This window comes from Mesoplodon bidens (genome assembly GCF_964165515.1).
Source record: "Mesoplodon bidens genome assembly, chromosome: 18".
Classification (NCBI taxonomy): Eukaryota; Metazoa; Chordata; class Mammalia; order Artiodactyla; family Ziphiidae; genus Mesoplodon; species Mesoplodon bidens.
Genome location: NC_138175.1, coordinates 20,478,883 through 20,506,831, shown reverse-complemented (window position 1 = coordinate 20,506,831; position 27,949 = coordinate 20,478,883). Strand labels below are relative to the sequence as shown.

The 27,949-nt window shown below is 46.0% G+C and overlaps 2 protein-coding genes across 5 annotated transcripts in view; one reads left to right on the top strand and one right to left on the bottom strand.

The window, feature by feature from the left end:
- TK2 (thymidine kinase 2) overlaps positions 1-11,390 on the bottom strand; it is a 29,328-nt gene extending 17,938 nt beyond the window's left edge. For all 3 annotated transcript variants that reach the window (XR_014013685.1, XM_081215323.1, XM_081215324.1), the window contains exons 1-4: positions 11,231-11,390; positions 10,015-10,052; positions 4,014-4,088; positions 1,851-1,904 (exon numbers count right to left, since the gene is read on the bottom strand). Coding sequence is in view for 2 of the 3 variants with exons in the window: in XM_081215323.1 (XP_081071449.1) it covers positions 1,851-1,904; positions 4,014-4,088; positions 10,015-10,052; positions 11,231-11,345 (282 nt within the window). In the remaining variant the exon portion in view is untranslated. The remainder of the gene's footprint in view (positions 1-1,850; positions 1,905-4,013; positions 4,089-10,014; positions 10,053-11,230) is intronic.
- Positions 11,391-13,147: 1,757 nt separating this feature from the next.
- CKLF (chemokine like factor) lies at positions 13,148-25,860 on the top strand. 2 transcript variants are annotated; one of them, XM_081216576.1, is made up of 4 exons: positions 13,148-13,347; positions 18,452-18,610; positions 23,070-23,165; positions 25,710-25,860. In XM_081216576.1, the coding sequence occupies exons 1-4, from the start codon at positions 13,270-13,272 to the stop codon at positions 25,824-25,826; spliced, it is 450 nt and encodes a 149-aa protein (XP_081072702.1). In that variant the 5' UTR covers positions 13,148-13,269; the 3' UTR covers positions 25,827-25,860. The 2 variants fall into 2 exon arrangements, with proteins under 2 accessions (XP_081072702.1, XP_081072703.1); XM_081216577.1 differs by lacking the exon at positions 25,710-25,860 and adding an exon at positions 23,408-23,514.
- The last annotated feature ends 2,089 nt before the right edge of the window (positions 25,861-27,949 follow it).

Sequence of the window (27,949 nt, the reverse complement as noted above, 5' to 3'; positions counted from 1 at the left end):
GTTCAGGACCCTCCCTGGCTTCCCACTGCATTCACAATGAAATCGAAAGCCCTTACCAAGGCCCACAGGGCCCTAGACAATCACTTTCATCTTCTCTTGTCTCTAACCATTCTTCCTTTGGCTCTGTGAGCTTCCAACCACATGAGCTTCCTTAGTGTTACCCAAACACCCAAGTGCGATTTCAACGCAGGGCCTTTGCTATGCCTTCTGTCTGAACACTCTCCCCCAGATACCTGCACTGCTCCCTCCCACGCTTTGTTTAGGTTTCTGCTCAAATGTCACTTTGTCAGAGATGCCTTCCCAACCATCCTCTCTAAAACAGAATCCACCCCCTCAATCGCTCTCTACTGCCTGTAGATACAAAATACTTCTGCTCCATGTTCCACTTGCTAATAATCCTATTCTGCTCTTTTCCACATTTTTGCTTCTTTTTCTCTTGGTGCTAACTAATGAAACTCCGGTGCTCTGCACTGAAAACTGCAAACCCCTAACTGCAGGTGAAAGAATCTCAGAAAAGTTAGGAGAAGCACTCCCTCTTGCCTGACAGCTGCAGGAAAAAAGACCTTTCTGCATCAGAAAACCGATTCAGATCAAGTGATGAACTGAGACTTTTCACAAAACTATCAATCTTGCTCCTCTGTCTAGAGTGGAAACTTGTGTAAAAATATCTAATTCTGTTAGTTTTTTTAATTATAAAACTGTCATTGGCAATGCTCTTTGTGCCACGGATGCTCAGACTTCTGAGACTGGGACTGGGTCCTGTGAATGTCACCTCTAACCCCTAACGTCTGCAACTCTAGTTGTCTTACATAACGATCCAGCCCTGGCTCCTCCCGGTTTCCTAGAAGACAGGAATGTTTCTGAGCTTCCTTGTATGCCCACGACTGGCATTCCGTCTTCTCCCCCTTGCTGAGAGGTGACACTCTTTTCCCGTCTCTGGGATTCCTTATTCAAAAGCTCTGAGAGGTTTTGCCTTATTTAAATAATATCCTTTTACCTGCTTTAGATGCCTTCTTGGCTCCTGTCACCACCCGCCGTATCACACACTTTTTAATTGCCTTCTGCCTCCCCACACTGGGATATTAGGGCCAGCAGAGCAGAAGCTTCGAGGCGTTCACCGCCCCAGCGTCTAGAATACTGTTAGATCTGTCATTTACCAGCTGTGTGACCTTGGGCAACCTATTTCAGCCACGGTTTCCTTACCTGAAAAACGAAACTAATCGTTCCTCCATCATGGGACAGGAGCCCAGAACCAACATCGCTTTCTTGAGCTCACTCTTACAGGACCCAGACTCCACCCACCTCTTTCAAGCAGCCAGAGTTGAGCCTTCTGAACGGGGAATGAGGTGGGAGGGGCACAGGCACATTACAGCCCCTACTTGCTAGGTCCACCCTTGGGAAAGCAGACTGGTAGCTTCAGGGTGAGCCTGAGGCAGCCCCTGGGCATTGGCAAGTGCAAACCCCAATCAGAGGTTTACCAGGGAAGCTAGTTACTTAGGGACAGGTCCTGGGGGGCTAGGCCTGAGGAGACCTGGGTTTCTTCTAGGAGAGGGTGGGGTAAGAATGAGCAGCAGGAGAAGGACCCCCCGGTAGCTGGGGCCGACCACTTGGGATAGTTTGGGATAGCTGACAGGAGGTCCCTGGGCTCCTTACATGCCCAGCCAGGCCTCAAAGAACCCTGGCCTCAGACCATCGAGACATGCTGCCATTTTCCCTTTGTCCCCTCCCTCTCCCCCACCATCCAGCGAAGAGCAAGGACACGTCTGGACAGGGTGCAGGCTCAGGCACCAGCAGCGCTGTGCCTGTGCACTTAAGGGGCAGCTGGCGGTTCACACATAGAACACACTCACCAGCGGATTATGGCCTCGGACATTTCTCCACTTGGGCACGGGCTCCGTTAACACCTGTCAGGAAAGAAACCATCAGAAAGCTGCTGCTCCTCATTTCTGAGCTCTGTGAAGGCTCGTGTTAGGGGTGGGATGGGGGAGAGAGTCAAGATTTGGGCGCCCAGGGTGGGCCAAAATAGTGGAGCAACCCTCCCTGCGAGGCCACAACTCCATGCAGACGTGGCTCCAGGCGCAGCTTCGAGAAGTGACTTGAGAACCACTCTGTCCACCCCTGTATACGAGCATATGCACATGCCACTTCTCCTGCTGCCACGGGAGCTCCCCAGGGGCAAGTGGGTTCTCCCAATCCCCCCTCCATGTGTTCCACCCTGCCCCTTACTGCCCACCACATCAGGAAGGCAGGGAGGTGAGAGAAGCCAAGAGGGAGGCTGCTTCTTGCACTTCAGGCTGCAGCTTGCACCCAGCTTCCGGCCTGGGGGCCTCCAGCGAACTTGGCAGCGTGCTCCGCCTCCCCTTCCTCCCTCTGAGCTCTGTGTTGGGCACACTGCCGGCAAAGAGTCCTGTTTCTTTAGTAGCCTCCCTAAGCTGTGCAGGTGTGTGCTGGAAAGGATTTAAGTGGTGCCCTTGGGACTTCCCTGGTGGTCCAGTGGGTAAGACTCTGCGCTCGCAATGCAGGGAGTCCGGGATCGATCTCTGGTCGGGGAACTAGATCCCGCATGCATGCTGCAACTAAGAAGTCCGCCTGCCGCAACTAAGACCCGGCACAGCCAAAATAAATAAATAAGTAAATGGTGCTCTTGGGGCCAAGCTTTGGAGAATATCCGGATCCCTCTGGGGACCTTCAAGTCCATGGGAGTAGGTGCCACAGGTCACAAGAGACCAAAGGAAAGCAAGGCATGGGCCCCCTGAAGAGTAACCTCCCCCCACCTTTTACCCCTCTGTGCCTTTGCTCATGCTGTTGTTCTGCCCAGTATGCCCACCTCACCTCATTTCACCTCAACTTTCATTACATGCAAAACTCCTATACATCCTTCAGAATCCAGTTCAAATATCCCTTCCTCTGTGAATCATTCCCTGCTCCTCGCAACCTCCCTCTCCTTCTTCTGCGTCTTCAGCACTCTGGTCCTATCCGCTGAGTAGCATATGCTGTACCACTCAGGCCCACCAGAGGCTGGGACACAGGCAGCCTTGACCTGTGCCCCATCTGCGGCACTGTCACTCAACAAATACTGAGCACCCACTGTGCCAGGTGCCACGCTAGGTACCAAGGATTCAGCAAGAGAAAAACCACCCCAGCCCTGCCTTCATGCTTTCAACTTTAAACTTACTGGGGAAGCAGACATTAATCAGGTCATCACAGAAAGCAACACATATTTTCAAACCCCGAGAAGTAGTACAAAATAAGGATACAGAGGAGCCAGAAGAACCTACACCATGGAGGGTAACCTAGCTGGGGAGGTCAGAGAGCAGAGCTGAGATCTGAAGGCTGGGTGGTTTTCCTAAAGCCAAAAAAGCTCTGCATACTATAGAGCCAAACAAGGGCATGGCCCCTGGAGCAGCCAGCCTGGGCTGGGACATGGCACCACATGCACTAGCCGTGCGACCCCGGCCAAGCCATGTCACCTCACTGAGCCTCAGTTTCCTCCTCTGCAACTGAAGTAATAACAGGACCTGTCTCATAGTGACTACTCCTGTAATGAAATCAATTAGATAATATAACGACATCTCAACACAGTGCCTGGCATAGAGTATTACCCTCATTAGCTGTTCACTCTCCTTGCTGATGGTATTGTTGTTGTACATTGGCTCCAAGGTGTTCAGTGAGAATACATGTGCTTCTGAAGTGTCAGGGAGAGTTACACAGCTCAGGACAGGTGTGTGACGCTCGCCTCCCCGGGTTGGAGGACTCACAGGACTCAGCATATAGTCATACTCATAGCTAAGGTTTATTACAGCGAGAGGTTACAAAGCAGAATCAGCCAAGGAAAAGGGTGGGTGGAGCAAAATCTGGGGGAAAACCAGGCACAAGCTTCCAAGGGGCCTCTCCCTCCTCTCACAGAGGACGCACTCCCCCAGCAGCATTTCTATAGGGCAGGTCCGGTTTGCAACCTTTATAAACGCACCAAGCTTTTGCAGGTTCCTTCAAACCTGGTGTGGAAGCCATACCTCGATGTCAGTTGTGTTGGAGAAGAACTCCAGGCACGTCGTCTTCCCGCTTGCAATATTGCCCTCGATACATATCTAGCAAAAGAAAAACGCGTGTTAGGACCAGAAATCGAGTGTCTGGGAGAATACCAGGAAGAATGTCTAGGGAAGGGCTCAGGTGAACAGCATAATTGGTTCAGCCCAAGACTTCAGTGTGTACACGAAAATCCCTCTGGAGGAAACCCCCAGGGTCCTGTTGTTAGTAATAGCAACCACCCGATCCTTCCCCTCAGTGGCAGGCTCCAGGCCCACTGCTGCTGGCCACCAGGCCACTGCCCTCCGGGACAGACACTCCCTTAGGTCAACCCCTAGACCCCACACAGCTTGCCCTCGGCCGCGCTAGCTCCGCCCTTCCCTAGCTCAACTCCTCAGACTGTTAGATTTTAGGCCTAAATGTCCTGCCTCCTTCACCAGAACCTAATGGCTTTAAGGATGGGAAGCGCGTGTACGTTACCTAGAACCTAATGCACTGCTCTGTGCAGAAAAACATGCTTGGCCTGGACTGGAAGGTATGAGGACAGGAGAAAAGGACTCAGATGGGCAACATACAGCAATCCTGCACTTAACCTTGCCAGAACCTGAGAAACGGGTTCTAACATTTTCACAGAAGAGAAAAATGAGGCTCTAGAAGAGCACAAGGCAAGGAGTAGAGCTTGAACGCTCACTCTGCTCACACCAAGTGCACTGGGGCGAAGGGGCTGTCTGGGCACTGGTGGGAGGAGTCTACCCATAAGAAAGACAAGGAGCCTCCTACACGGACCCCACTGCGGGGAAAGAAAGCAACTGAAGCTGTGGCTCTCAGTCTTACGTATGTGCTAGAATCACCTGGGAACTTTTAAGAATCCACAATAGGAAGCCACAACCCAGGCCAATTCTGGCATGATCTCAGGGTGGGACTCAGGCCTCAGTACCTTGGAAAGCTCTCCAGGTGATTTCAACATGGAGGAAGCTGAGTACCATGGACCCATGGCAGGGTTTCTCAATGAGGGGTCCACAGACACCCTGCTCCAGAAGCACCAGCAGAGCACCCAGACCCTCTGAATCAGTTGGGACCCTTGAACCTGCTGCCCAGCAATTCTGACAAGACACTGCTCAGCCAGGACTGCTGGTGACACGGGCCAAATGGCTTTGGTTCCATCAGACCACGAGAGGAAATGGGCAGTTCCACATATGTGAGAAGACAAACTTGCCCTTGACAACACGTATTACATGTCCCCTGGGGTACACACAGCCAGGGGGGACCTGTCCTGCTGCACAGTGACCTTTACACCCAGGTTGGAAGCACCCACAGAGAAACATGGGCCACTTAAGTGACTTGCCCCAGGTGCCAGGGTTGGCAGGGGAAAGAGCTGGAATTCACACCTAGGCCTGGCAACTCCCTTCTCATGACCCCAGTGGAGCCTCAGTCACATCCTGCATAAAACACAGGGGCACAGTGGGCGGTCTCACCTTGCCCCACCTCTACAAACTCTCGCCAGCAACTGGACTCTCTCTCAGTTGGCTGCGAAGATTTCCTCCTGCCTTGATCCTAACGGCTACCTAGGAGAGCTAGACAGACAATCGCAGTTCCAACAGAGGCCCGGCCCTCCAATCCGGGCTCCCTGTCAGCTTACTCCTTCAGCACAAGAAAACACAGTGAATGTGCAAAAAGGGAGACCCCATCAGGGCACCAGTGGATTTTATTTTTATTGTTGTTCTTTAAAGGAAACAACTTTTCCTAGATATTTAAAAAGAGCTCAACCTAGACATCATTCTGCACAGACTGTTTCTTTCCTGTTCATTGCAAGGAACGTGTTGTTCAGATAAGACATTCTTCCAAAAATACATGTTCCTATTCCCACCACGAAATCCTGAAAGTTGGTAAATCTAGGGCCTTGGATTACCAACTGGTTTTCTCGTTAGACCAGGCAAGGCATGGAGAATCTCACCAAGTTCCCCTGTCATGGAGGGAAGAAAGAGGAGTCAAGCAAAGGAAGTCTAACTTTTTTTTAAAGTGATGTCTGAAAATATTATAACAGGAGTGCATGCCCAATGAAAAAGATTGAGAAAATCATAAAGCAGAAAATACTGCCCATATTCCCACCACTGGGAGATAAACATCACTACATTTTGGTATATTTCAGGCAAGTAGTTTTCTCTACACATTTCTCATCTTTGAGAGTCTTTCAACTGCTCATTGAAGGCCTTGCACGTGCCAGGCAATGTGGATTCAGGAGCCAGTCCCAGCACCCACCGAGTTCATGAGCGTGAAGATGGGGAGGAAAGTAAGAGGCAATTACAAGAAAAGATGCTCACCATGCCATGGGAGCACACGGCCAGCCAGGCCCACCACTCTGCTATTAGGCCTTGATTCCAATGTCCCATGATTATAACTGATGCTGTGATGCACCATCTATCCTTATTTTTAAATAATAACATTTCATCTTTCCTGAAAATAGACTTTAAGCATTCTCACAGTAAGAAATACGGAGAACTAAAGGAAGATAATAAAAATCACTCATAATTCCAGAGATAACCATCATTTAAATGTTTAATCAGAACCAAACTTTCAAGAGGCAAATAGGTTAGAGCCCCAAAGCCCCCACTGGAAGAATCAAAATATATATTGTCCTATTAAAGACCCTGAGAAATCTGCCATAAAAAGGAAACTTGCCCAATGGCCAAAAGAGTGGGGTACATGCACAAAACGGAACACTATAGTATCGCTATTTGGCAATAAAAAGAAATGAAGTGCTGATACATGCTACAACGTGGGCGCACCTCAAAAACATTTCACAAAGTGAAAAAAGCTAGACACAAAGACCAAATGCTATATGATTCCATTTTATAGGAAATATCCAGAAAAGGCAAATCCATAGAGACAGGAAGCATAGTAGTGACTGCCTGGATCTGGGGGAGTGACTGCAAATGGGCACGAGGTTTCTTTTCTGAATGACGGAAATGTTCTAAAATTAGACTGTGATGTTGCACAACTCCATAAATTTACTAAAAAAAATCATTAAATTGTAAACTTAAAATTAAGTGAATTTGGGGGTATGTAAATCATAACTCAATAAAGCCATTTTTTAAAAAAAAGGAACCCAGTTTTATTTTATCTAACATTCAAAGAACTAAGAGAATCTGACTTCCCAACCTCACCCCCCAAATTTTCTCTCCCTCTCCCTCATACACACCCACTCTTATGACCTCCCAACTTTCCCTTAACCAGACTGACAATTTCTTTCCTTTCCCCTATGAACAGTTATAATTTCATTTGGATCATACTTTATATTTTTTTATTCTTTTCTTTTTCATCTCTTACATACTGAGTACCTTCCTATGTCATTATTTTTCAAAAACATGATTTTGAATGGCTGAATAATATTCCATCATATAAGATATACCATGAATTATTGAAATCCCTACTGTTGGATGTTACATTCTGTCCAGTTACTTTTATTATAAAACTGTGTTGTGACACCCATTTTTTTGATATGATAAGCTGTGCTGTGGTGAACATTCCTGTACATAAATCCTTGGCATTGGCTCTGATTATCCCCTTCAACAGACTTCTAGAAATATAATCACTGCATCAAAGGATAAGTGAGTTTTTACAGCTATTGATGCATGATGCCAAATTACCCTCTAAAATGCTGACCCAATTCACACCCCTTTTAGAAGGATGAGAGTGAGCCTATTACCATACTGTGCCAATACTGGGCATATCGATCCTAAATCTTCGTTAATTTCATTGTTAATAATGTCTATAAAATTAGCCCCTGTGGGTTCTGTACTTTGCAAACATTGTCACATTGATCCTCACAACAATCACAGCTACGAATATTTGCACAGATGGGGAAACTGAGGCTCTAAGAGGTTAAGGACTTATCCACCTCCACTAAAGAGCAGAGCTGGGACTGGAAGCCAGGTCTGAGGTCTGATCCACAGCTTTCATCCTTCCATCTCCCAAAGCGTTCTTTCTCTGTTAGGGAGGTTGAGCACTTTCTTCTGTTTATTAGCCATTAATAAATTCACTCAGGAAATGTCTGTTCAGACTTTGTTCACCTGAAAACATTAGTCATTTCTTTTTAACCCGACTTTGGAATTTATTTTGTAATTCTGTGGCGGTGACTCACTTCACAGCTGCAGCTCAGCCCAGATATTCCCTGTCCTGTCCAATCCCATGGGATGTCCCATGGGCACATCAATTTATCACCCCCCAACACCCACATATGGCTTCTCTTCCCGTTCCTGTCCTCAGGAAAGGCTGCACCATCCACCCAGACACCCTCAAGGCCCTGGACATCTTCTCTCCTCACCCAGAAACTCAGCAAAACCTCTGGGCCCCACTTCCTACTCACCTGCAGAACCTGGCCTGTCTCCTTGGCCCCTAGTTAAGGTCTCTAACCCTCCCTGTGGGAGCAGCCTCACTGCTGGCCTCTCCCCCTCCAGTCCAGCCCAGCCAGGTCCCTCATCCCCTATCCATGGTCCACCACCTCTTCCTGAGACGCAAACCAGATCACAGCTGGTAAAGTCTTTCAGGGGCTCCGGGCGCTGGGATCTGTCTCCGGTCCTGTTTCCCAGCCCCCAGGCCCTCCCCAGCCACCTCTCTGGGACTGGCCACAAGCCTCAGTCTCTCATCCCTCTGTGACTTACCCCTGCAGTTCCCTCTGCTCCAACACTCCTGCCTCGCCCTCTCCTCCTTCTCCCAGGAGGCCTCAAGTCTCCCCTCAGTCATCATCCTCTAGAAGCCCTGCCCCTACTCCCTGTTGTTCCAGATCCACCATTGTCCTATTCACTGCCATCCCGCGCATCCAACCACAGGCTCACTAACAACAGGGGCTGTTGGATTCCCAGGTCGCCGGGTCCACACAGGAACTCAGAGGATTTGAATGACTAAGAGCAGCCCTGGGCCTGAACGCAGGCTCCACACCACTTCCCATGGACCACTTACTGTGTGTCTGGGGGATAACAGACCACACCCAGAAAGCACCTAGGACAGGCCCGGCTCACAACAATGCTAGCTCAATAATTAACAGTACAATACTGCATCCATTCCCATCCAGCTCAACTTACCAACCCCTTTCCCCTGCTATGATGCCTATGCCATACCCCACCCCACCTCTAGTTGCAACAAACTTCCATAAATCTCAAGCATTTTCATCACCAGTCCTCTCCGTGTGACTTCACTCCTTCCCAGGCCCTCTCCACCAGCCCAAATACCCCAGGGGGCCTCCCCACACCTTCCGCCTTCTGCATATCCCAGCCAAGGTACTACTCCTGCCCACACCCTCCAAGCAAGTCCCTTTCCAGCCATATCTACCAACTTCCAGTTCCCTTAAGGAACTGAGCCTCTGGATCAACGGTGACTGAAATACTGCTCCCCACCGCAGCCAGCTAAAGTCTTAAACATCCCATGGGCATGTCCAGTTTGACCCCCTTTGACCTTCAACCTCACACCAGCCACAGTCCCACCCCAGAGCTAGCACCTCCAAGTCACTGCACTGGTAGAACCCTTGTCTGTGGACCCCCATGAATTCTCTGTTATCCCTCCCCCACCCACCGGTCTCAGCATCGGTATTCTGGGGGCAGCAGTCAGCAGACCTGCCCTCACAGCCAGGCTGCCACCCACTAACCCAGTCAAACTAAACTTCCACTTTTCAAATCCCTTTGTAATCATTCATCAAGCTAATAGTCCAAATCCACCTAAAGGCTATGAATACATGTGTTCTCCCACCTGTGTAGATTCTCAGGAAGGACATACCAGAAACTAGTAACAGAGGTGGTCTCTGGGGAGGGAGTCTGGGGCCCAGGAGTGGAGACAGACTTCCTTATCCCTGGAGATACTCTTGTATTCGTTTTTTTAACTATGTGCACATATTCCTTCACTCCCCTCCTCCAAACACGTGTGTATTATGCATGTGTGTTTATTACACATATATAATCCTACACTGGAAAGAGTGCACATAAGAGGGAGACTTACCACAGATTTTTTCTCTTTTTCATTTTCTCTACCTTTATCTAGAAAAGAAAGGAAATCAATTTTTTAACTTAGTTTTAAATAGCTCACTCTTGGGCTTCCCTGGTGGCGCAGTGGTTGAGAATCTGCCTGCCAATGCAGGAAACACGGGTTCGGGCCGTGGTCTGGGAGGATCCCACATGCCGCAGAGCAACTAGGCCCGTGAGCCACAACTACTGAGCCTGCGCGTCTGGAGCTTGGGCTCTGCAATGAGAGGCCGCGACAGTGAGTGGCCCCCGCTTGCCACAACTAGAGAAGAAACGAAGACCCAACACAGCCAAAAATAAACAAATAAATTTTTTAAAAAATAGCTCACTTTGTCCTAATTTTCTAAGCCACGACAAAAACAGTAATTTTTATGCTTGCTCCCTGGCCTAAAAATGTTTTCCAGTGACACCTGGGACCCTCCCTAGGTGGACGGAGGCAGGCCCACCACTGCTATCTACCTGTGTGACACTGAAACTGCCGCCGGGGTCCTGTTGGCACGTCAGGGCCCCCACTGTGCTCAGCTTTGGTCACTTAGTATATTCTGCTTTCCATTTTCCACACATTTTATATTTATGATCCTCACTGATGGGTGCCCAGCTAGTTAAAACGCAGTGACCTCCACTCGTAGCTCCGGGGTAAGAGTGGTTGGCGGGTGGGCCACTGAAACCCAGGGGTGGGTTTCAGCACAGGACTCAGGCTTTTCCTGCAGGCCTGGGGCTGACATCGCGGCCCACCCACCCCACAGGGGTTCTCAGGTACCACTGAACACCCCGAGGCCAAAGAACGCCAGAACTTGGCCACAACAGGGGCTCTCACTTCTGAAGGGGAGGGTTTCCACTCCCAGCGGGACAAAGAGCGCACCGAGCCTAACCCACCCACCGCTCGCCGGCATCTCCCCCAAGGCCAAAAGAATGGGCCCAGGAACCTTGGGGGAGGGGGGTTCTTTCCGCTCTTTTGAGGGCCCCCCAGCTCCGAACAAGAGCTGGGCCCGGAGCCCCAAGGCCCCACCCGCTCCCTGCCGGCTGGCGTCTGCGACACCAGCCCCGCCCCTCCCCCCAGGCCGACCGATGAAATCCTGGCGCCTCGGAAAAGGGGTTTCGGGTTCAGGCAGGTTCCGCGAGCTGAGGGGGCGCGGAGCGGGGCTGAGGGCCGCCTCCGGGACGCCAGCGAGGGGAACTGAGAGACGCGTTACCCCGAGGCCAGGCCCAACGCTGCGCCTTTGGCAACCCCGGGCTGGAGGCGGGGCTCCCGGGCCTGTCGCGGCGCAGCACCCACGAAGCCCAGCTCCGCAGCGGCCGCAGCAGCATCGCCCCGCGGGCGAATCCAGCGGGCCCAACCTTCCTCCCGGCACACGTCGGCGCGAGCGCGGCCCAGCGACTGGGCCCGCCTCCGCGCACCGCCTCCAGCCCCGCGCCCGCCCCGCCCTGCCGGCTCTTAAAGAGACCCCGTCTCATTTCACCCTGTCTCCGAGAAGGTGAGGGGTTCGCCCTTTGCAGCCTGGAAATCTTCCCGCCAACGAGGCGCTGGCAGAATGAACCCATGATTTGGCAAGACTCGGGGCATGGGTGGCCAATAACACCAGCGACTGATTGGTTAATTAACTATTGGAGATTAGTTAATTGAGCATCTGTTGTATCCAGGCACCTGGCACGCAAGGTGTCATTTATTCTTCCCAACAACCGTATAGGTGGATATTCTCAATCCCATTCTCCGGGCTGAGCTGATCCTTGGAAATTTAGGTAACTCGTAAAAAGTGATCAGAAGCATTCATTAAGGGGTGGAGCTGGAATTCAAGCTCATCTATCTTGCTTCACAGCAGCACTCTTTCCTCTGAACTTTGACATTTCCAGGGTCTGGACTGTAAATATATTAGATCCCTCGGGAAGTTATTAAAAAACAAAAAAGACAACAGGCCCCAAATGGAGTCGCTTATGCTAAGCCCCACTCACCAAACCAAGACTTAATTATAGTTTTGGCTCTCCAGTCAATCAGGCTTCGTCTGATCAGCACTAGTTAGGTGACCTGCCTGATAGACCCCCTGCCATCCCCTAAAGAAAAGTAACCTTGCAATAACCAACTTCCTTGTTCTCGCTCCCTTCTGTCTATAAAAGTCTTTCATTTTGTACAGCTCTTCAGAGCTCCTTTCTATGTTAGATTGGGTGTGATACTGAGCAGGATCCTGTGGGGTTCCTGGGCACAAAAGCCTTTCTATGTGCCCCATCTCTTTGATTACAGGAAATAGGCTTCATTCAGCCTCTATGACCTTCCCTAAATTCTATCTGGCATATTCAAGCAGCTGCTAATTAGGGAAGGGAGGGGATGCAAGACAAAGGAGAAACAAACAGTCAAGAGAAACAATAAGAGAGAGAGAGAGAGAGAGAGAGAGAAACAATAGTGCAGACTTCGGGCAAGGTCCTGGCTCCCCATCAAGCAATATACACAACAATATGTTTGAGCTGTTTTGCAGATACTGAAACCCCCATCAGATGGGAGAAGTCAATGGTTAAGGACGGTATGCTGCCCACAAGCACGCAGACCCCAGACACCTTGGAACCAGAAGGTTGATGATGCTGACTCCCACTTACCTCACCACCAACCAATCAGAAGAATGTCCAGGAGCTGATCACGCCCTCTTTGAACAATTACTGTAAACCTTCTGACTAACCTCTCCAAGCTGGGACACACAGTTTTGACGGCATTAGTGTGCTGTGGCCCCCTTTGCCTGGCAAAGCAATAAAACTTTTCTACTTCACCCAAAACTCTGTCTCCGAGATTAATTTCGGTGGCAGGGTACAGAGGCCGGATTCAAGTTCAGATGCCACCCGATTTGAATCCATTTTTGTTCAAATAAAATCTTAAAAATTTTAATATGCCTCAATTTATCTTTTAACAAAGGCACAACCAACGTTCCCACTGGACAGACGACTAGGGGGTGGGGAGAAGCTGGCTTGCTTGGCTCCCCTCTAGGTCTGAGGGAACGCTGCGCGCGAACCCTGGCTTTCCGCATAGCGGGGGCCACCAGTAGGTGGCGGCGGACAGGGTCTGGGTGGCTGCCGCATGTACCCTAGTGCGGGCCGAGGTGACCTGCGCATGCGCGCCGCGAAGGAGGGCCGCCTTCAAGAGCGGCTCGAGGCAGCAGTGGCCGTTGCAGCTGTGGCGCGAGGCGTGGCAGAGCGGTCCGCTGAGGAGGGGAACTGACGGAGAAGTGCTGCTTCTGGGTCTTTAGGCGAGATGCCGACGGTGAAGCTGAAACCGAAGCACCGGCCCTTCTGCTTCAGCGTGAAAGGCCACGCGAAGATGCTGCGGCTGGTGAGGGCGGGGCCTCGGGGTGAGGGACGGTGTCCCTGCGCGCTCCGCCGCAGGGAGGTAGGGCTGCAAAGCACGAAGCCAAGCCGATGCCCTGTCCTCTCTTTCAACCTTGTTGAACCTCTGTTAAGGCCTTCCTAGAGGCAAGGCATTTCTCTCTGCACCCTGAGGGTAGAAGGAGAGAAATAGGACGCTGTCCTCCCCCATCAGGGGCTTTACGGACCCACTCATAAAGCAAAATCCGCACACCTACATGAATGGCCCACACTTGGACCCACAAACCAGGTACCCAGGTTACCGGGGGAGGCAGCTGCAGTTGTACCACTCAGATGCCAACAAGATTAAAAACAAAAACAAAAGCACCGAGGGGTTTCAGTGGATGCTGTGTTTACTTGCTAGAACTCAGTAGTTTTGATGTGAGTGAGCTCAAGGCTGATATCGTCCAGAGCGAGGACGATGGAACTCCTGGTTCCTGGGGTGTCAGACATGCCAGGAGCATTGCAGCCAGTTCTGGCAGAGGTTGGGAGAGAATGCATCGTCATTTGGAGGAAGGCGACCTGGCTAGTTAGAGAAGTGGAAATTATCATAAGAGAATATGTTGAAGGAATTCAAGAAGAGAAAAGGGGAAGGAAAAAAATAATTCTTAAAATTTAAAGAGGCGACATATAAGGAGAGGAGGTGGAAAGTGAACGGTTACAGGGAAGCAGTCCTGCTTATTATGAGGAAGAAATTTTTTTATTGGGAAAGTTGCCAAAATTAAGTGGCCACTTGGTAAGGCAGTACATTCCCAGACAGAAAAGGTAGCAGGCGCAGATGAGCACTTAGCATGTTGTGATGGCGATTTCAGCTTCCGGTGAGTGGGCAGAACAAACCGCATGCAAGGTCCTTCTCACACCGAAGTCTGTGATTCTGAGAAATAACTATGACGTAATGCAAGTCAGAACGCATGAAAGAAGTTGAGAAAACTACTCTGGAGTTCAAAAAATGGAGAGATTAGCTTGAGTTGGAAGTAAATAATCAGGAAAGAAGGGACCTGAGGGTCTGGGGTTTTATGCCAGGTACTGAAAGCTTTGGAACACTGGAGGAGACATGGGATTTTGTGAGAAAGGTTCCAATTTTTTAATATAATTATAAATCTTTATTATCATTCGTATATGCTTCAAAGTATTCTATAGTGTGAATGAAACACATCATTCCTCTATTTCTGGTTTGATAGTCTCCAGAAAGGTTTCATTTTTGATATATTAATTCCCTCAACAAAATTTTGAACATTTAATGTATTCCCAGCCCTGAGTTAGGACTTGAAACAACAAAGACACCCAAGACAAAAGTCCCTGACTATGGAGTCTTTCAGTATAGTCAGAGAGAGGCACACAAGCAGATAGCTGTGATGTGTGACAGGATGAAGTTAGAGCACAGAGTGAGGCATCTAACCAAGGAGGTGTCAGGAAACTTCCTAGGGGGACATTGGGTAGGGTTTAAGGGACAGCCACCTGAGCAAAGGCGTGGAGGCCAAAAAACAAAAAACAAAAAACCCAGCATGATTTATGAGCAAACCATAAGAAGTTGAGTTTTGCCTTATTTTTTTCAGCCAACAGATATTTATTGAAAGCCTGCCATGTGCCAGGCACTGTTCCAGGCTCTTGGGAGATATCAGGGGACAAAGCATGGAGTTTACATATTGGGGTGAGAGGGCAGGGAAGACAACAATAAACACAATAAATAAATAAATAAATGGTGTAATATTCTAAAAGGGGGTAAGTGCTGTGGAACAAGAGAAAACTAAAGCCAGGTAAGAGAGTGTAAGGGAAGGTAGGGTTGGAGAGGAAGATTGCAGGAATAGAATGGTCAAGTTAGGCCTTGTTGAGGTGACTACTTCTGAGCAAAGCGTTGAGTAAGATGAGGGAGTTAAGCTATGACTATCTGAAGGAAGAGTGTTTTAGGCAAAGGAAAATCGAGTACAATGGCCCTATGGCAGGAATGTACCTGAAGGGTTCAAGGAAAAGCAAGGAAGCCAGTATAGCGGGAGTGGACTGACATAGGGACACAGTGGGAGATGAAGAAGGTTTTGAGTAAAGTTGTATATGATCTGACTAACATTTTTAAAAACTACACCAGCTGATATGTTGACAATAGATTGGGAGGTGGGGGCTGGTGGGGACAGGAGGATTCCTGCAGAGGCAAGGTAGAAAAAAAGGAGATGAGTTGGGGCTATTGCAGTAATCTGGGCAAGAGATGATAGTGGCTCAGACCAGGTTGTCAGCAGAGTAGGCTATAAGAAATGATCACATTTCGGATGTATTTTGAAAGTAACCCCAACAAGATTTGCTGATGAACCAGATGCGGTGTGAGAGAGAGAGGAGTCCAACATCACTCCAAAGTTTTTGGCCTAAGCAGCTGGAAGAATGGAGTTGCCATCCACTGAAAGCCTGTGGGTGAAGTAAATGTAGGCAGAGGATCAGAAGTTCAATTTTGGATTTCACTTTAGAGATGTCTATTAGACATCCAAGTGGCAATACTGAACAGGCATTTGGAATATACAAGACTGGATTTTAGGTGAGACTGGCACTGCAGAAATAGAAATATTTAAAGTCACAAGACTGATGAGATCATCAAGAGATGAGTGTACATAGAGCGGAGAAGAGGACCATGGATGGAGCCCCAGAACACTTCAACATTAAGAGATTGGGGAGGGACTTCCCTGGTGGCGCAGTAGAGAAAGCCCGTGCGCAGCCAAAAGTATAAATAAATTAATTTTTTTTAAAAAGGGATTGGGTAGAGGAGGAGGAACGAGCGAAGAAGAATGAGAAAGCACAATTAGGGAGGTAGGAGAAACTAAAAGTATGGTGTCCTAGAAGCCAAATGAAAACTTTCTCTATGGAATGATCAACTGTGTCAAATACTGACGACAGTTCAAGTAAGATGAGGACTGAGAATTGAACACTGGAATTATCCTGTGGATAAATTGTGAACAACCCTTTGCTAGAGAAGTAGACAGGAGCTGAGTCATGGAAGACTTTGAATACCATGGTGAAGGTAGACTGTATTCTAAGAACCATGGGGAGCCATTGAAGGGTTTTAAATAGGTGAAGAATTGCACACATTTTTATTTTAGAAATTTTACTGTAGTATCTTTGTCACGGTAATTCAAGGAAAATATACTGAAGGGCAGTAGTTTTAGGGACAAAGTGGATTCCCAAAATGCTTAGGCATTAAGTCAGCAGGACCCGATGATTGGTCAGTTGTGAGGAGTAAGCTGGAGCAGTGATCTTAGGTTTCCAGGGGCAGGTGAGAAGATAGATGGTCATATCACCAATTAAGATAGTGAATACAGGAGGAAGGAGCAAGGTGACAGTTTTGCACACGGTGAATTAAAGATTCTAAATGGCTATTTCTGTGTGAGATGTTGAGGATAGACCTGGGACAGAGACCCAGATTTGTTGAGTGGGTTGTGGACAGAATCTAAAGGAATGCCATCATTTTAAAGAGATGGGCAAAAGGAAAGACCGCCAAGAGAATAGTTTCAGAGGTATAAGAACTAGAAAAGGTGACATGGGAGCCAAGGAGTAGAAAAGTCGGAAAAAGCCCATGGCAAATAAGTCATGGGGGTCCAGTAGGATAAGGATTGAAAAATGTTTGTTAAATTTAGTAATTTTGCAATCATTGATGCTCTTGGCAAAAGCAGTCTACATAGAGTGGTGAAGAAATGTTTGAGGTATTAGTGGAATACTTAAAAGCTAACTGAAAACAAAGGCCAGGAGTTAGGAAAGATATGAGCTGTTAGTATGGATTAGGGGAGAACCCAGTGTGACTGAAATCATGGGAACTGTTAAGAAAATGGATTAATCACCAGTGCCAAATTCCAAGGTTACAGAAGATGGGGACTGAAAAAGTGACCCTTGATTTCACAACCCATGAACTCAAGACCCTGGTTCAGTAGAGTAAATGAAGTGATTGAGATGACATGTTGCTGATCGTAATTATATTAATTATAAAGAATGAGTTATTTAGTAACTAGTTACATTTACTGTGTAAGCAAACTGACCAATTTAGAAGTTTAAAGGTAAACTACTTTTACACTAATAAAGTAATTGAAAGAATTATGAATAAGTAGCCTATATAGATCTAAGGTTAAAAAGAGAATGTGGATGCTGACAGACTGATCATAAAAGTCTAGCCACGGAAGAGTCTTGACAAAACCATTTTCCAAGAACACAGAGACTTTGGATAGAGCTGTATCTCCTAAGAACATCATGACATTGACAGACTCTCAGCTTATTTTTTCCTTTAAGTCACTTTTCATTTCTGTTTTCTATATCTTCATTTGGAAATGAGGAAATTGGATTAGATTAATAATCTTCAAGGGTTTTTTTTCCACTTAAGTTTTGTTAATTCTGATTGCATTATGTTTAGATAAGAGGAAGTGTGTTAAAAAGCGAAGCATCAGAATTGTTGGGTTTTTTTTTTCCTTTTCTTCCTCACAGGATTCTTTAGAGAATTGTTTTTCTCTGACAATTTGTTTTCAACCTTCCTCCCCAGTATTTTTCATGGCAACATTCTAAGTTTAAATTTGACAGCAGATTCCAGATTGTTAAGAGTTAAGGAGTGATGAGTGGATGATAAGGAATTATATCAGCCAGTGTACAGAATTTTTTGAGAAGCATTACAGGGAGAAGTAGAAAATGGGAATTTCTGTGGGGAGCAGGGTGAAAGGAAGGTATGTGTGTTTTAAGAGAAGATAACCTTAGGTATGTTTAGAGGATGATGAGGAAAGGAACTAGTGGAGGAGGAGAGATTGAAGGTATGAGAGGGAAAAGGAGATATTTAGTGGAAAAAGATCAAGGGAACAGATGTGGGAAGTGATGGTATTAGGTATACAATGTGGAGCAATTAATTAGACTTAAAACAGAGAGGGATACCTAGTTCTCTAAAACACGAAAAGACATCAACATCCATACATTTTAGTCTTCCTCTTTTAGATGTGTGTGTATATGGAAGAAACCCATTAATTTCATTATTTTAGAAATGATCATTTTTACAGCTTAAACTTGTATTCAATAATCACTGAATAAATCATGTTTTTTTTTCCTTTCATGCTTTTTTATAGGCGCTAACTGTGACATCTATGACCCTTTTTATCATCGCACAAGCCCCAGAGCCATACATTGTTGTCACTGGATTTGAAGTCACTGTTACTTTCTTTTTCATAGTTTTATATATACTCAGACTTGATCGATTAATTGACTGTATATTTTGGCCTTTGCTTGTAAGTGTTCAGTTTCACTGTTAAAGTTAACTACTTTTTCCTGCCATAGAGAGACATTTTAATAAACTCTGTTCTTTAGTTTTCTTAAGCCTTTAAGGAATCTCTGACAGGCTTAGGAAGGAGGAACTCCACCCACTGCTAATGTGCTCTGGGGAGATTCTCAGGGAAACAGCGCAGCCACGGAGCATAAATTCTCCTCTGAGCTCTATCTATCAGTAGATGTGGCTGACCTTTCAGACCTTTCTTTCTAAGGAGAATTCACGTAGGTGTAGATCTTCAAAAGAAATTTAAATTTAAGATCATGGTTAATGAAATTATACAGCATTCTTAATCTTTACCTCCTTTTTAAATGCATGTTGATATGACCTCAAAATTGGGGAATAGAAATGGAGACAGATACACAAGTATCTACATCTTACACATCCCTGATCACTAAATGGAAAATCAAAATAATTTAGAGGCTAAATAAAGCACAACATTTTCTTACTTCAAAATGTCTGTAATCATTAATGCTACATAATTTTTTTTTCTTTTTTTTTTTTTAATGCTACATAATTTTTAACTCATCTTGTAGAACCTTATTTAGTAGCATATGGACTTTACCTGCCATACTCACAGCATTAGGAATAACTGCCCAGTGGAATGCCCAGGTGGTCTGGAAACTTTCAAAATAGGCAAGTTGAAGATACTAACTAAGGGATACTTGGCCCTTCAGCCTGGACCATAAGCTGGTTCTAGGAAGAACTGAGTGACTTCACTGCTCCTCTTTCAAGTCTTAGCCCTAGAATCCTATCTCCATAGGTCTCCTTTCTGAGACCCCTACTGCCCTTCCACCCTTTGGCTGGACTGGTAGCAGCGCTTGTCTCATCCTCTTGGATTCCAGAGTGCTGATATCCAAGCTGATAACCCGTATTAAGAAGAGAGGACTTTAGAGCTATTCTCAAGCCATAAGCATCCCTTAAAGTGGTGCCTTCTGGAACCACTTTTGAAGACCAATGATGAGCATTTCAGACTAATCACAAGCTGAGAAAGCCCCCAAAGTGGAAAGCTGGGAAATAGATAGGATCTTCATGGCATCTCTCCAAAATCCTCCTTGATCTACACTTTGGAGCTGGACCTGACTGAAGTATAAGGTCTGGGACAAGAGATTACAAAGCCTTCCTCAGTTGGCCCTCAGGGTATGTAATACCATTTAGTGGCAGAAAGGACTAAGCTAAATTATCCCAAGGATTTCTTCAAGGAGATGATGAACATGGTCCACATCCTGTTAATCTTGTACCCAAAAAGTCGTATAGTTGCTCTTCACACTCTGCTTTTCCAAAGTTAATGAAACTAACACATTTTAGCATTTATTTCTCCTCAAACTGTAGTAATTCTCTGGAGCTTCTTACACGTCCCAGTAATAAACTTGGAGTCCTAAAGTTAACAGAACACACTGAGAAGGAGCGTGGCCTATGTATAGCATACTGAAAGTAGTCTCCAAATCTCTGAGGCTCACACTTGGCTGATACTGTACTCTTAGAAATGGTGCTATATTGGTCAGCTAAGTTATTACTCCATCATGAAACCCAGATTCCTCTCTGCTCTTGATCTCATGAAATCATTTATTCAACAAATATTAAGTATCTGCTAATCCCAGATTCTATACTAGCTTCTTTGATAAAACAAGACACAAATCCTGCACCTGAGAAACTTTCAATGTAGCCAGAAAGTAAGATAGGTGAGCAATCCAGTATAACAGGTGCTGTGATAGGTGTATACCCAGATGGTATGGACGGGAAGGGGACCAAGTCATAACAGGCTTGCCTGAGGAAAACTACGCCTGCATTGAGGGCTGGAGGATGAAAAGTTAGCCAACTGATATGGGGCTGAGAGAGCTTTCCCAGTACAGGGAGCAGTGTGTGTGAGGGTCTAGGGGAAGAAAGAGCTGGACCCTCAAGGACCTGCAGGAGTTCTGAGTGGCTGTGAAGAAGAGAGGGGCAAGAGTGGAGGTTTGAAAGGCAGTAGGAGGTCAGAGCATGCAAGGCTTTGAATGCCCTGAGTTTTAATCCAAAGGCCGCTGGAAGTTTTGGGAGGTTTTTAAGTAGGAGAGTGACATGATTAGCTCATATCTGAGGAGATCGCTGGTGGCAGTGTCGATAACTGGCTTGAAGAGGAGCAAAACTAGAGGTAGGTCTCAGAGACCGCTTAACAGTCTCTTATCATAATCCAGACATGGAAATGAGAAAGGCCTAAATTAAGGTTAAAATGGTAGCTGGTGAGAAAAAGTGGTGATGAAAACGGATAGGACTGGGTAACAGGAAACTCAAGGATAGCTGCCATTTAAAGAACTGTCTTAAGAGGGTAATGAGACAGGAAGTATAGGAGGAAGGACAGCTTTAAGGAAGGGCCAAGGAGAGTGGTATGTAATGAGTTCAGTTTGAGAAATAGAAGGTTTTAGTTGCTTATGGGGTATTCAGATGGAAATGTTCAGGTCTGAAGCTTAGGAGAGAGAAGTCAGAGCTGCAGCTTTGGGAGACATCACCTCGTGATGGTAAATGAGCTCTTGGAAAATGGCTCGGAGGGACAGTAGAGCAAGATAAGGCAAGACTGGGAAATACCAACATCTGGCGTGGAAAGGAGGAGTGGCCTGAGAAGGACAGGAGAGGACCCAAGGGAGACCCATGTCCCAGAAGCCAAGAGAGGAGAGCATTTCAAGAAGAAAGAAGTGGTGAATAATGTCACAGGTAAAGGAAGAGAGCCCAGAAAAAAAAAAATCTATATTCACTGACTGTATTAATAGAGGCCCCCAGTGACCTTTCCCAGAGTGGTTTGCCTTGAATGGACAGGTGACAGTAAAGCAGTGGGATTGTTAGACTAAGCAGGGAAGGACACAGCTGTAACTAGAGGGGCCACCACTGAGTTGAGGAAACCTGGCCAGGGACAAAGGAGGGTAATAAACAGTGAGGTCCCAGCAGAGTGGTTGACGGGAATGGGGCCAGAGCACGGCTGGAGAAGTTGTCTGTGGTTCTAACAAAAGTGAAGGACACAAAGATGGCTGAAGATTCCAATTAATCTGTAGGTGGGGAAAAGGTAACCTGTAAATACTTCTATCTGATGGCCACTGTCTTCACTGATTAGGAAAGAGCTTGGTTGCCTGCACACAGATTTGTGATATGTGTCGTTGTCCCAAAGTTGCAGTAACTAACACAGTTTGTAGAGCAGGCTTCCTCAGTTCCCCTCAAGTGCTCCAGTGACAGAAAACACACAAAGTGAGCCAACCCAGGGCTTTGTGGTGATATGTAAGTACAGGCTCAAAATTTCTGTGAAATCTCCAGTTTTGTAATTAAATTTATATTCTACTCCATGGCATACTGATGTTTGGTTTTAAAAGAAAAGCAATGCTTTCAACCACCATTAAGGATCACTGATGTTCTGGGACAGGTGCAACCTTTTTTCCCCCCCTGTGATTCTCTGCGCTCTCTAGAACACCATTTTCATCTGAAGCCATTCATACACACTTAGCCGAATGACTAACAGGAGGCAAGGCTGCCTGTCTGAGGCAGAGGTGTGGTCTATTGCCTTGAAGCGGAGCACAATACCCAGCACAGAGGAGCACTAACCTAGAACTCAATATCTCCTGCAAATGAGGACTGTTTTTCTGCCTAAATGTATCTAAGCTTACCCTGTCCCGGTTGAACCTCTTCCTATTTTCTTTGTAATAACTACTTTTCTAAGTTACCAGAGTTTTGAAGTTTGATATTTCTGTGTTAACAATTCCTTCTTGCTACCGTTATCTGCAAATATACATAAACTTTTCCAGAATAAAGACAATTTAACTTTCCCACAGTTTACATCCATTCAAGATGTAAGTTGCACCTCTTAAAGCCACAGTTCAGAATGAAAATGCATCATTTCAAGAAATTATTAAATGAATGAGCTACATCATCAAAAAATAATTGCATAATTGGCCAGCTGTTGCATACAGATATGTGGGAGCTTTTTCCCGAAAATTACCACTTTCTCCAGCTCTGTTTTATGAATTGCATTTGGAGTAACATTCTAAAGTTGTTTATTTTATGCTGTAGAGTACTCCACACTTTCTCTTAGATTATTAAAATTGAGCATCCTAACTTCCCAGTGTACCATTCTACTTTAAACGTTCTGCATAAAATACATCATCCACTCCTAACCAGATGAGTTCTCCCTCCAACTACATTTAAATTAAAAAGACATAAGCCTGTTAAGGAGTTAAATGATTGGTGTATCATAGGTTAAGAGACCCATTAGGCATCATTATAGGCCAAATACAATATATGTGTCATTTTACTGCAGCAGTTTGATTTCCTAAAACTAAATAAAACTACTTAAACTAAATAACTTTGTTTTAATAAAATGGAACTTTCGAAATCTTTAGGGAGCTGATTCATTTTGCTGGTGATCTTCATGTAAAGCTGACCTTTCTATTCTGTGTTTTCAGGATATTATCAACTCAGTGGTTACAGCAGTATTCATGATAGTTATATCTGTGTTGGCACTGATCCCAGAAACCACAACATATATAGTCCTTGGAGGGGTAAGTGGAGGTCTTTCTGGTTTCTTCCTTCAGGTTCGATCAGAATTCAAATATACTTGAAAAATAAATACAAGAACAGAAAGCTAGACTCTATTCATCCTGAGGCTTCTATGCCAGTACACAGTACCTAATGGCTTAATACTTTTGTGTGTGAACACGTGCCCTGATTAATGTCAAGGAATATGATTTCACGCTAAAATTGAAGTGAACCAAATAAAGAGATTCCTCCATATTTCTCATAGATATGTAGGGCTAGACTAGACTGAGAAAAGCTACTGGAATCAGTTACAGTACTGAACTCTCAGAAACCTGATGTCAAGAAAAAAACAAACCATGGATGAATTTCAGAGCTCTCCCTTTTCAAGAAAAGGATACATCCCACTTGCTAAGGTGAGACAGACTGTTCTGAGCTCAGTTATTTCTTGTCCAGATCCTGCTTCAGATGGAATTTAATAGAAGATGTGTCATCGTTAAGGGAATGGTGGTAGGAAGCCTTGTAACTAAAGGATTATTTTGAACACTGCTTGAAGAGAAGCAAATCAGTTTAATTTGGAAGGCAAGCCAAAACAAACGAAGAGTCAAGTAATTTAGTTAAAGTTCCATCTGATATTCTTCTTAGATTTCTTATAGGGGGTTCAAAATCATTTGGCTTTTCTAGGTTCTGATTTAGAGAAGTGAATTATTAAGTTCTTCTTAAGTAAATCTCCCTCCTACTTCCTTGTCTTTTCATAGTATGGGCCACTTAGGAGAACTGGCCACATATGTCAGAATCCATGGCTTTTCAACTCCTTCATTAGGCCCAAAGCAACTTCACAAGGGATGGGAATTACTCTAGAAATGACATAGTGCTGTAATAGCAATTTCTCCTAGTTGTCTTTAAAGATAATTATGGAGAAAGAGGGATGAGGCATAGGGTTTACTTTCACTCACTTATTTACTCATTCACTCATTGATTCATTCTTTAAGTGCACTTCGGTAGGTGCTGACAAAGTATACAGCCACAAGCCACAGGTGGCTGTTGAGCACTGGAAATGTGGCCGGTCTGAATTGAGATGAGCTGTAAGTGTAAAATACACACTGGATTTCAAAGACTTACTACCCCCAAAAGAGAGTGTAGAATTTATAATTTTATTATATTGATGACATGTTAAAATTACATTCTTTTGGATGTATTAGGCTAAATAAAATATATTATTAAAATTAATTTCACTTGTTTTTTCTTTACTTTTTTTTTTTTTTTTTTTTTCTTTTTGCGGTATGCGGGCCTCTCACTGCTGCGGCCTCTCCCGTTGCGGAGCACAGGCTCCGGACGCGCAGGCCCAGCGGCCATGGCTCACGGGCCCAGCCGCTCCGCGGCATATGGGATCCTCCCAGACCGGGGCACGAACCCGTATCCCCTGCATCCGCAGGCGGACTCTCAACCACTGCGCCACCAGGGAGGCCCTTTCTTTACTTTTTAATGTGGCAATTAGAAAATTTTAAATTAATTATGTGGCTTACATTGGTGACTCACATTATATTTCATTTAGACAGCTCTGGACTAGAATGTGAGCCCTATCCTCAAGTTGCTTAGAGCCTAATACAGGAGACAAAAGTGCAAACAGCTGTGTCTGAGCTGTTAACAGAGTACTGTGGGGCACAGAGAAGAGGAAGCAGCTACTTCTCTCCAGCAGTGGAATTGTGGTTTGCCAGAACTAAAGGGGAGGAAACGGGGATGGTTCCAGGTGGAGGAACCAGCAACATGCTGTGTACCAGAGTCATGAAAGCACCGGTAGGAGGTACTTATCGTGGTCAGAACCTAGGAAGCTGCATTTGAGATTCAGGATGGAAAAGGAACAGTGTCTTAAGCCAGAAAGCCAGATTTCTTGGCAGTTGGATGGAGCTGGTGAAATAACACTGACATCCCATTTCTCCAGCCCCGGCACCAGTTCTCAAACAGCCATCAGAGTACCTAAAGACCAAGTTCTAGTTTATTCCCTTTACTTCAGTTTGTTTTCCTGAGGCCTATTTAGAATCCCACTCCTTAAGTGGATGTAGCCCACTTAAGTAGCCCAGCCTTTGAGAGTTCACTTTGGGTCATCTTATCACTCCAGTTCTCCAAATCTCTTATCACAGCTACTATCACCATGGTTAAAGCTTGCGCTGGTGTTAACCTGACCTTTTCTCCAGTACAGTTTGCAATAGAAAGTCAAACAGTTGATCATTGGGTATAGAACTGTTGATTAGTAACTAAATATCACCGGCAGGGCTTTAAACAGTATATCCAGGAGCCAGTCAAGAGATCCAGACAAGTATTTGTTTCAGAGCCCACACCACCTCAATATTGTTTCTGCTCACTTAAATTATCTTTCCCTTTCTCTAGGAAGGTACTGGGAAAACTTGGGAATGAGAATAAAATGATCTCTGAAGTCTCTTCCCATTTTACTATTAGGTGACAGCGTAGGGAGCAATCCTGGTGCCCTCGCAGGAGAGGAAGCCAGTGGGCAGACCACTTAAAACCTGTGTGACCATGGCCACAGCAGTGACAGTGTGTCTTTGTTTCAGGTGTTTGGACTCGTGGCCTCGGTGTTCTGTATTGCCGACGCGGCCCTTATTTACCGGAAGCTGCTGTTTAATCCAAGTGGTCCTTGTAAGAAAAGTGCTGTACATGACAAACTATAAGTTTTGTAAATTTATATTCCTTTTTAGTTGATGCTAATTATTAAACGTATCTCTTTATTCTAACACATATTTTCTGCAGTTCTCATTTTAATCTCTATATGGGAGCTAGAAGAAGACATTTAGGAACTGTGGGCCCAGCGCTGTAACTTCCAAGGGAGCGCTCGAGCGCCTGAATCTTACGGGATCTGGTTTTCCCGTTCCTGGGCCCGGGAGGCAGAGGAGAAAGCGCCGGGAGCGCCCGAAATGGTCTTCAGAGCCCGCTCCCCGGCTGGCTGGCAGCACGGAGGTGGTGGCGCTGAGGGGACCTTGAGTTCCCAGGCTAGGCGGCGGCGTCGCATCCCAGTGGCTACGAGGGCGGCTGAAGGGCTTGGTTTGTCGGCCGGCAGCCAGAGCTGAGTGCGCGCGAGGGAGAGCCGGCCGCCGCCGTGCAGGCTCAGAGCCGAGGGGCCCGTCAGACACCACCAGGCCCGGAGGTCCACCATGAATCCTGAAGACGACAACGCACGTTCGGGGGACTCGAAATCCGGAGGGCGTCCCTCCCGCTCAGTAAACGTCGCCCGTGCGGCGCATCCCGAGCGCTCGGCGCCATCCGCAAGCTCGGTGCGGGACACAAGCGCGGCGCCCTCAGCATCCCGGGGGCGCACTGCACCCACACTCAAGCCCACTGCACAACCCGCGATCCCCAGCCAGCGGGAGAAGAAGGCCATACAAAAGCGCGCTGAGGGCCGCGCCAAAGTCCCACCCAAATTCAGGGACAGCCTCAAGCGTTTTCTCTTCTCGCCCACAGGAATCTTGAAGATCATTAGGCTGGTGAGCAGAGAGAGCTGGTGGCCCGCTGGGCGGATGCGAGGGCGGATGCAGGCCGGCTTCGGCCTCAGGGAGTGAGTGATTCCCAGGGGCGCCGCCTGGGGGAAACTTCCCTAATTCCCTTTGCCGGTCCACGTTGTTTCGCCTCCCCTTTCTTCCTCCTCTCCCTTTGCTCCTCCCACACACTCTACCCTTGCTACTAAATTTGGCACGCTTCCCTCCACCCCTCACTTTTATATTCCTCAGGTTTCCCCTCACAAAGGGAATTAGAGAAGCAATGGAGATAATAACAGCAATGTGTACATTAGCAAACAAGAATAATAGACTTGACCAATAAAGTTGATAAACCACTGGCCAATATAACAAGAAAAAATGGGGTAAAAGAGGACATATATTTAAAGTTAGAAACCAGAAAGGGAAAATAATGCAAACCCCGAAGAAACTGAAAGGATTCACAAGGGCACTTTGTAAAACAAATAAATGTGAATAATTGGATCAAAGAGTTGATTTTCTGGGAAACTATAAATTACCAAAACTGATCCCAGAACAGAGAAAAACCTAAACAGACCAATATAAGCATGGGGGGAAAATGAGAGTATCTTTCAGAAATGTGTCAGGCCCAGGCTTTTTCACAAGTTAACTCTTTTCAAACCTTCATGGGATGCAATTCTGATACTATTCAAACTTTTTCAAAGAACAGAGAGAGAAGAAACATTTCTGAGCTATTTTTACAAAGTCAGTGTAACACTGATATCAAAACCTGACCAAGGTCAGAAAAAGAAAACTAAATAGAAATCTCACTTGTATCAAAGCAGCAGTATTAATATATTAACAGAAAATGCTCCTCAGTGCTTCTTCAAAACACACCATGAAGAAGAAACATAAGAATGATTCAATATTAGGACTCTATTAAACTAATCCACCATAAGTAAAAGAAGAAAAAATTAGGACACTCTATCAAATAAGGTACAGAACACGTTTGGTAAAATTCAACATTCATCTCTGAGTGAAAAAAAAGTGAGCAAGGGAAGAAGAGAGAGACCAGTTAAATAGGAATACTCAGATATTTCACTGACATTATAAAAATAAACCCAAAAGTCAGCATCATATATAATTAAACCTCAGAAGTATTCCCATTAAAATGAGGAACAAAGAGGATGCCCACTAGTCACCACAATCAGACAGGAAAAAGGAATAAGTATGAATATTTGAAAAGAAGAGGCAAAATATATCATTTCTTACAGCTGATATGATCAAAGATCTAAAAAATAAAATCAACTGGGAAACAATTTAGAACAAGATAAATCCTACTAACT

Coding starts and splice junctions, on each gene's coding strand:
- CKLF (XM_081216576.1), top strand. CDS start 13,270: ATGCCGACGGTGAAGCTGAAACCGAAGCACCGGCCCTTCTGCTTCAGC. Junction 13,348..18,451: donor ACGCGAAGATGCTGCGGCTG/GTGAGGGCGGGG, acceptor GCTTTTTTATAG/GCGCTAACTGTGACATCTAT. Junction 18,611..23,069: donor GTATATTTTGGCCTTTGCTT/GTAAGTGTTCAG, acceptor CTGTGTTTTCAG/GATATTATCAACTCAGTGGT.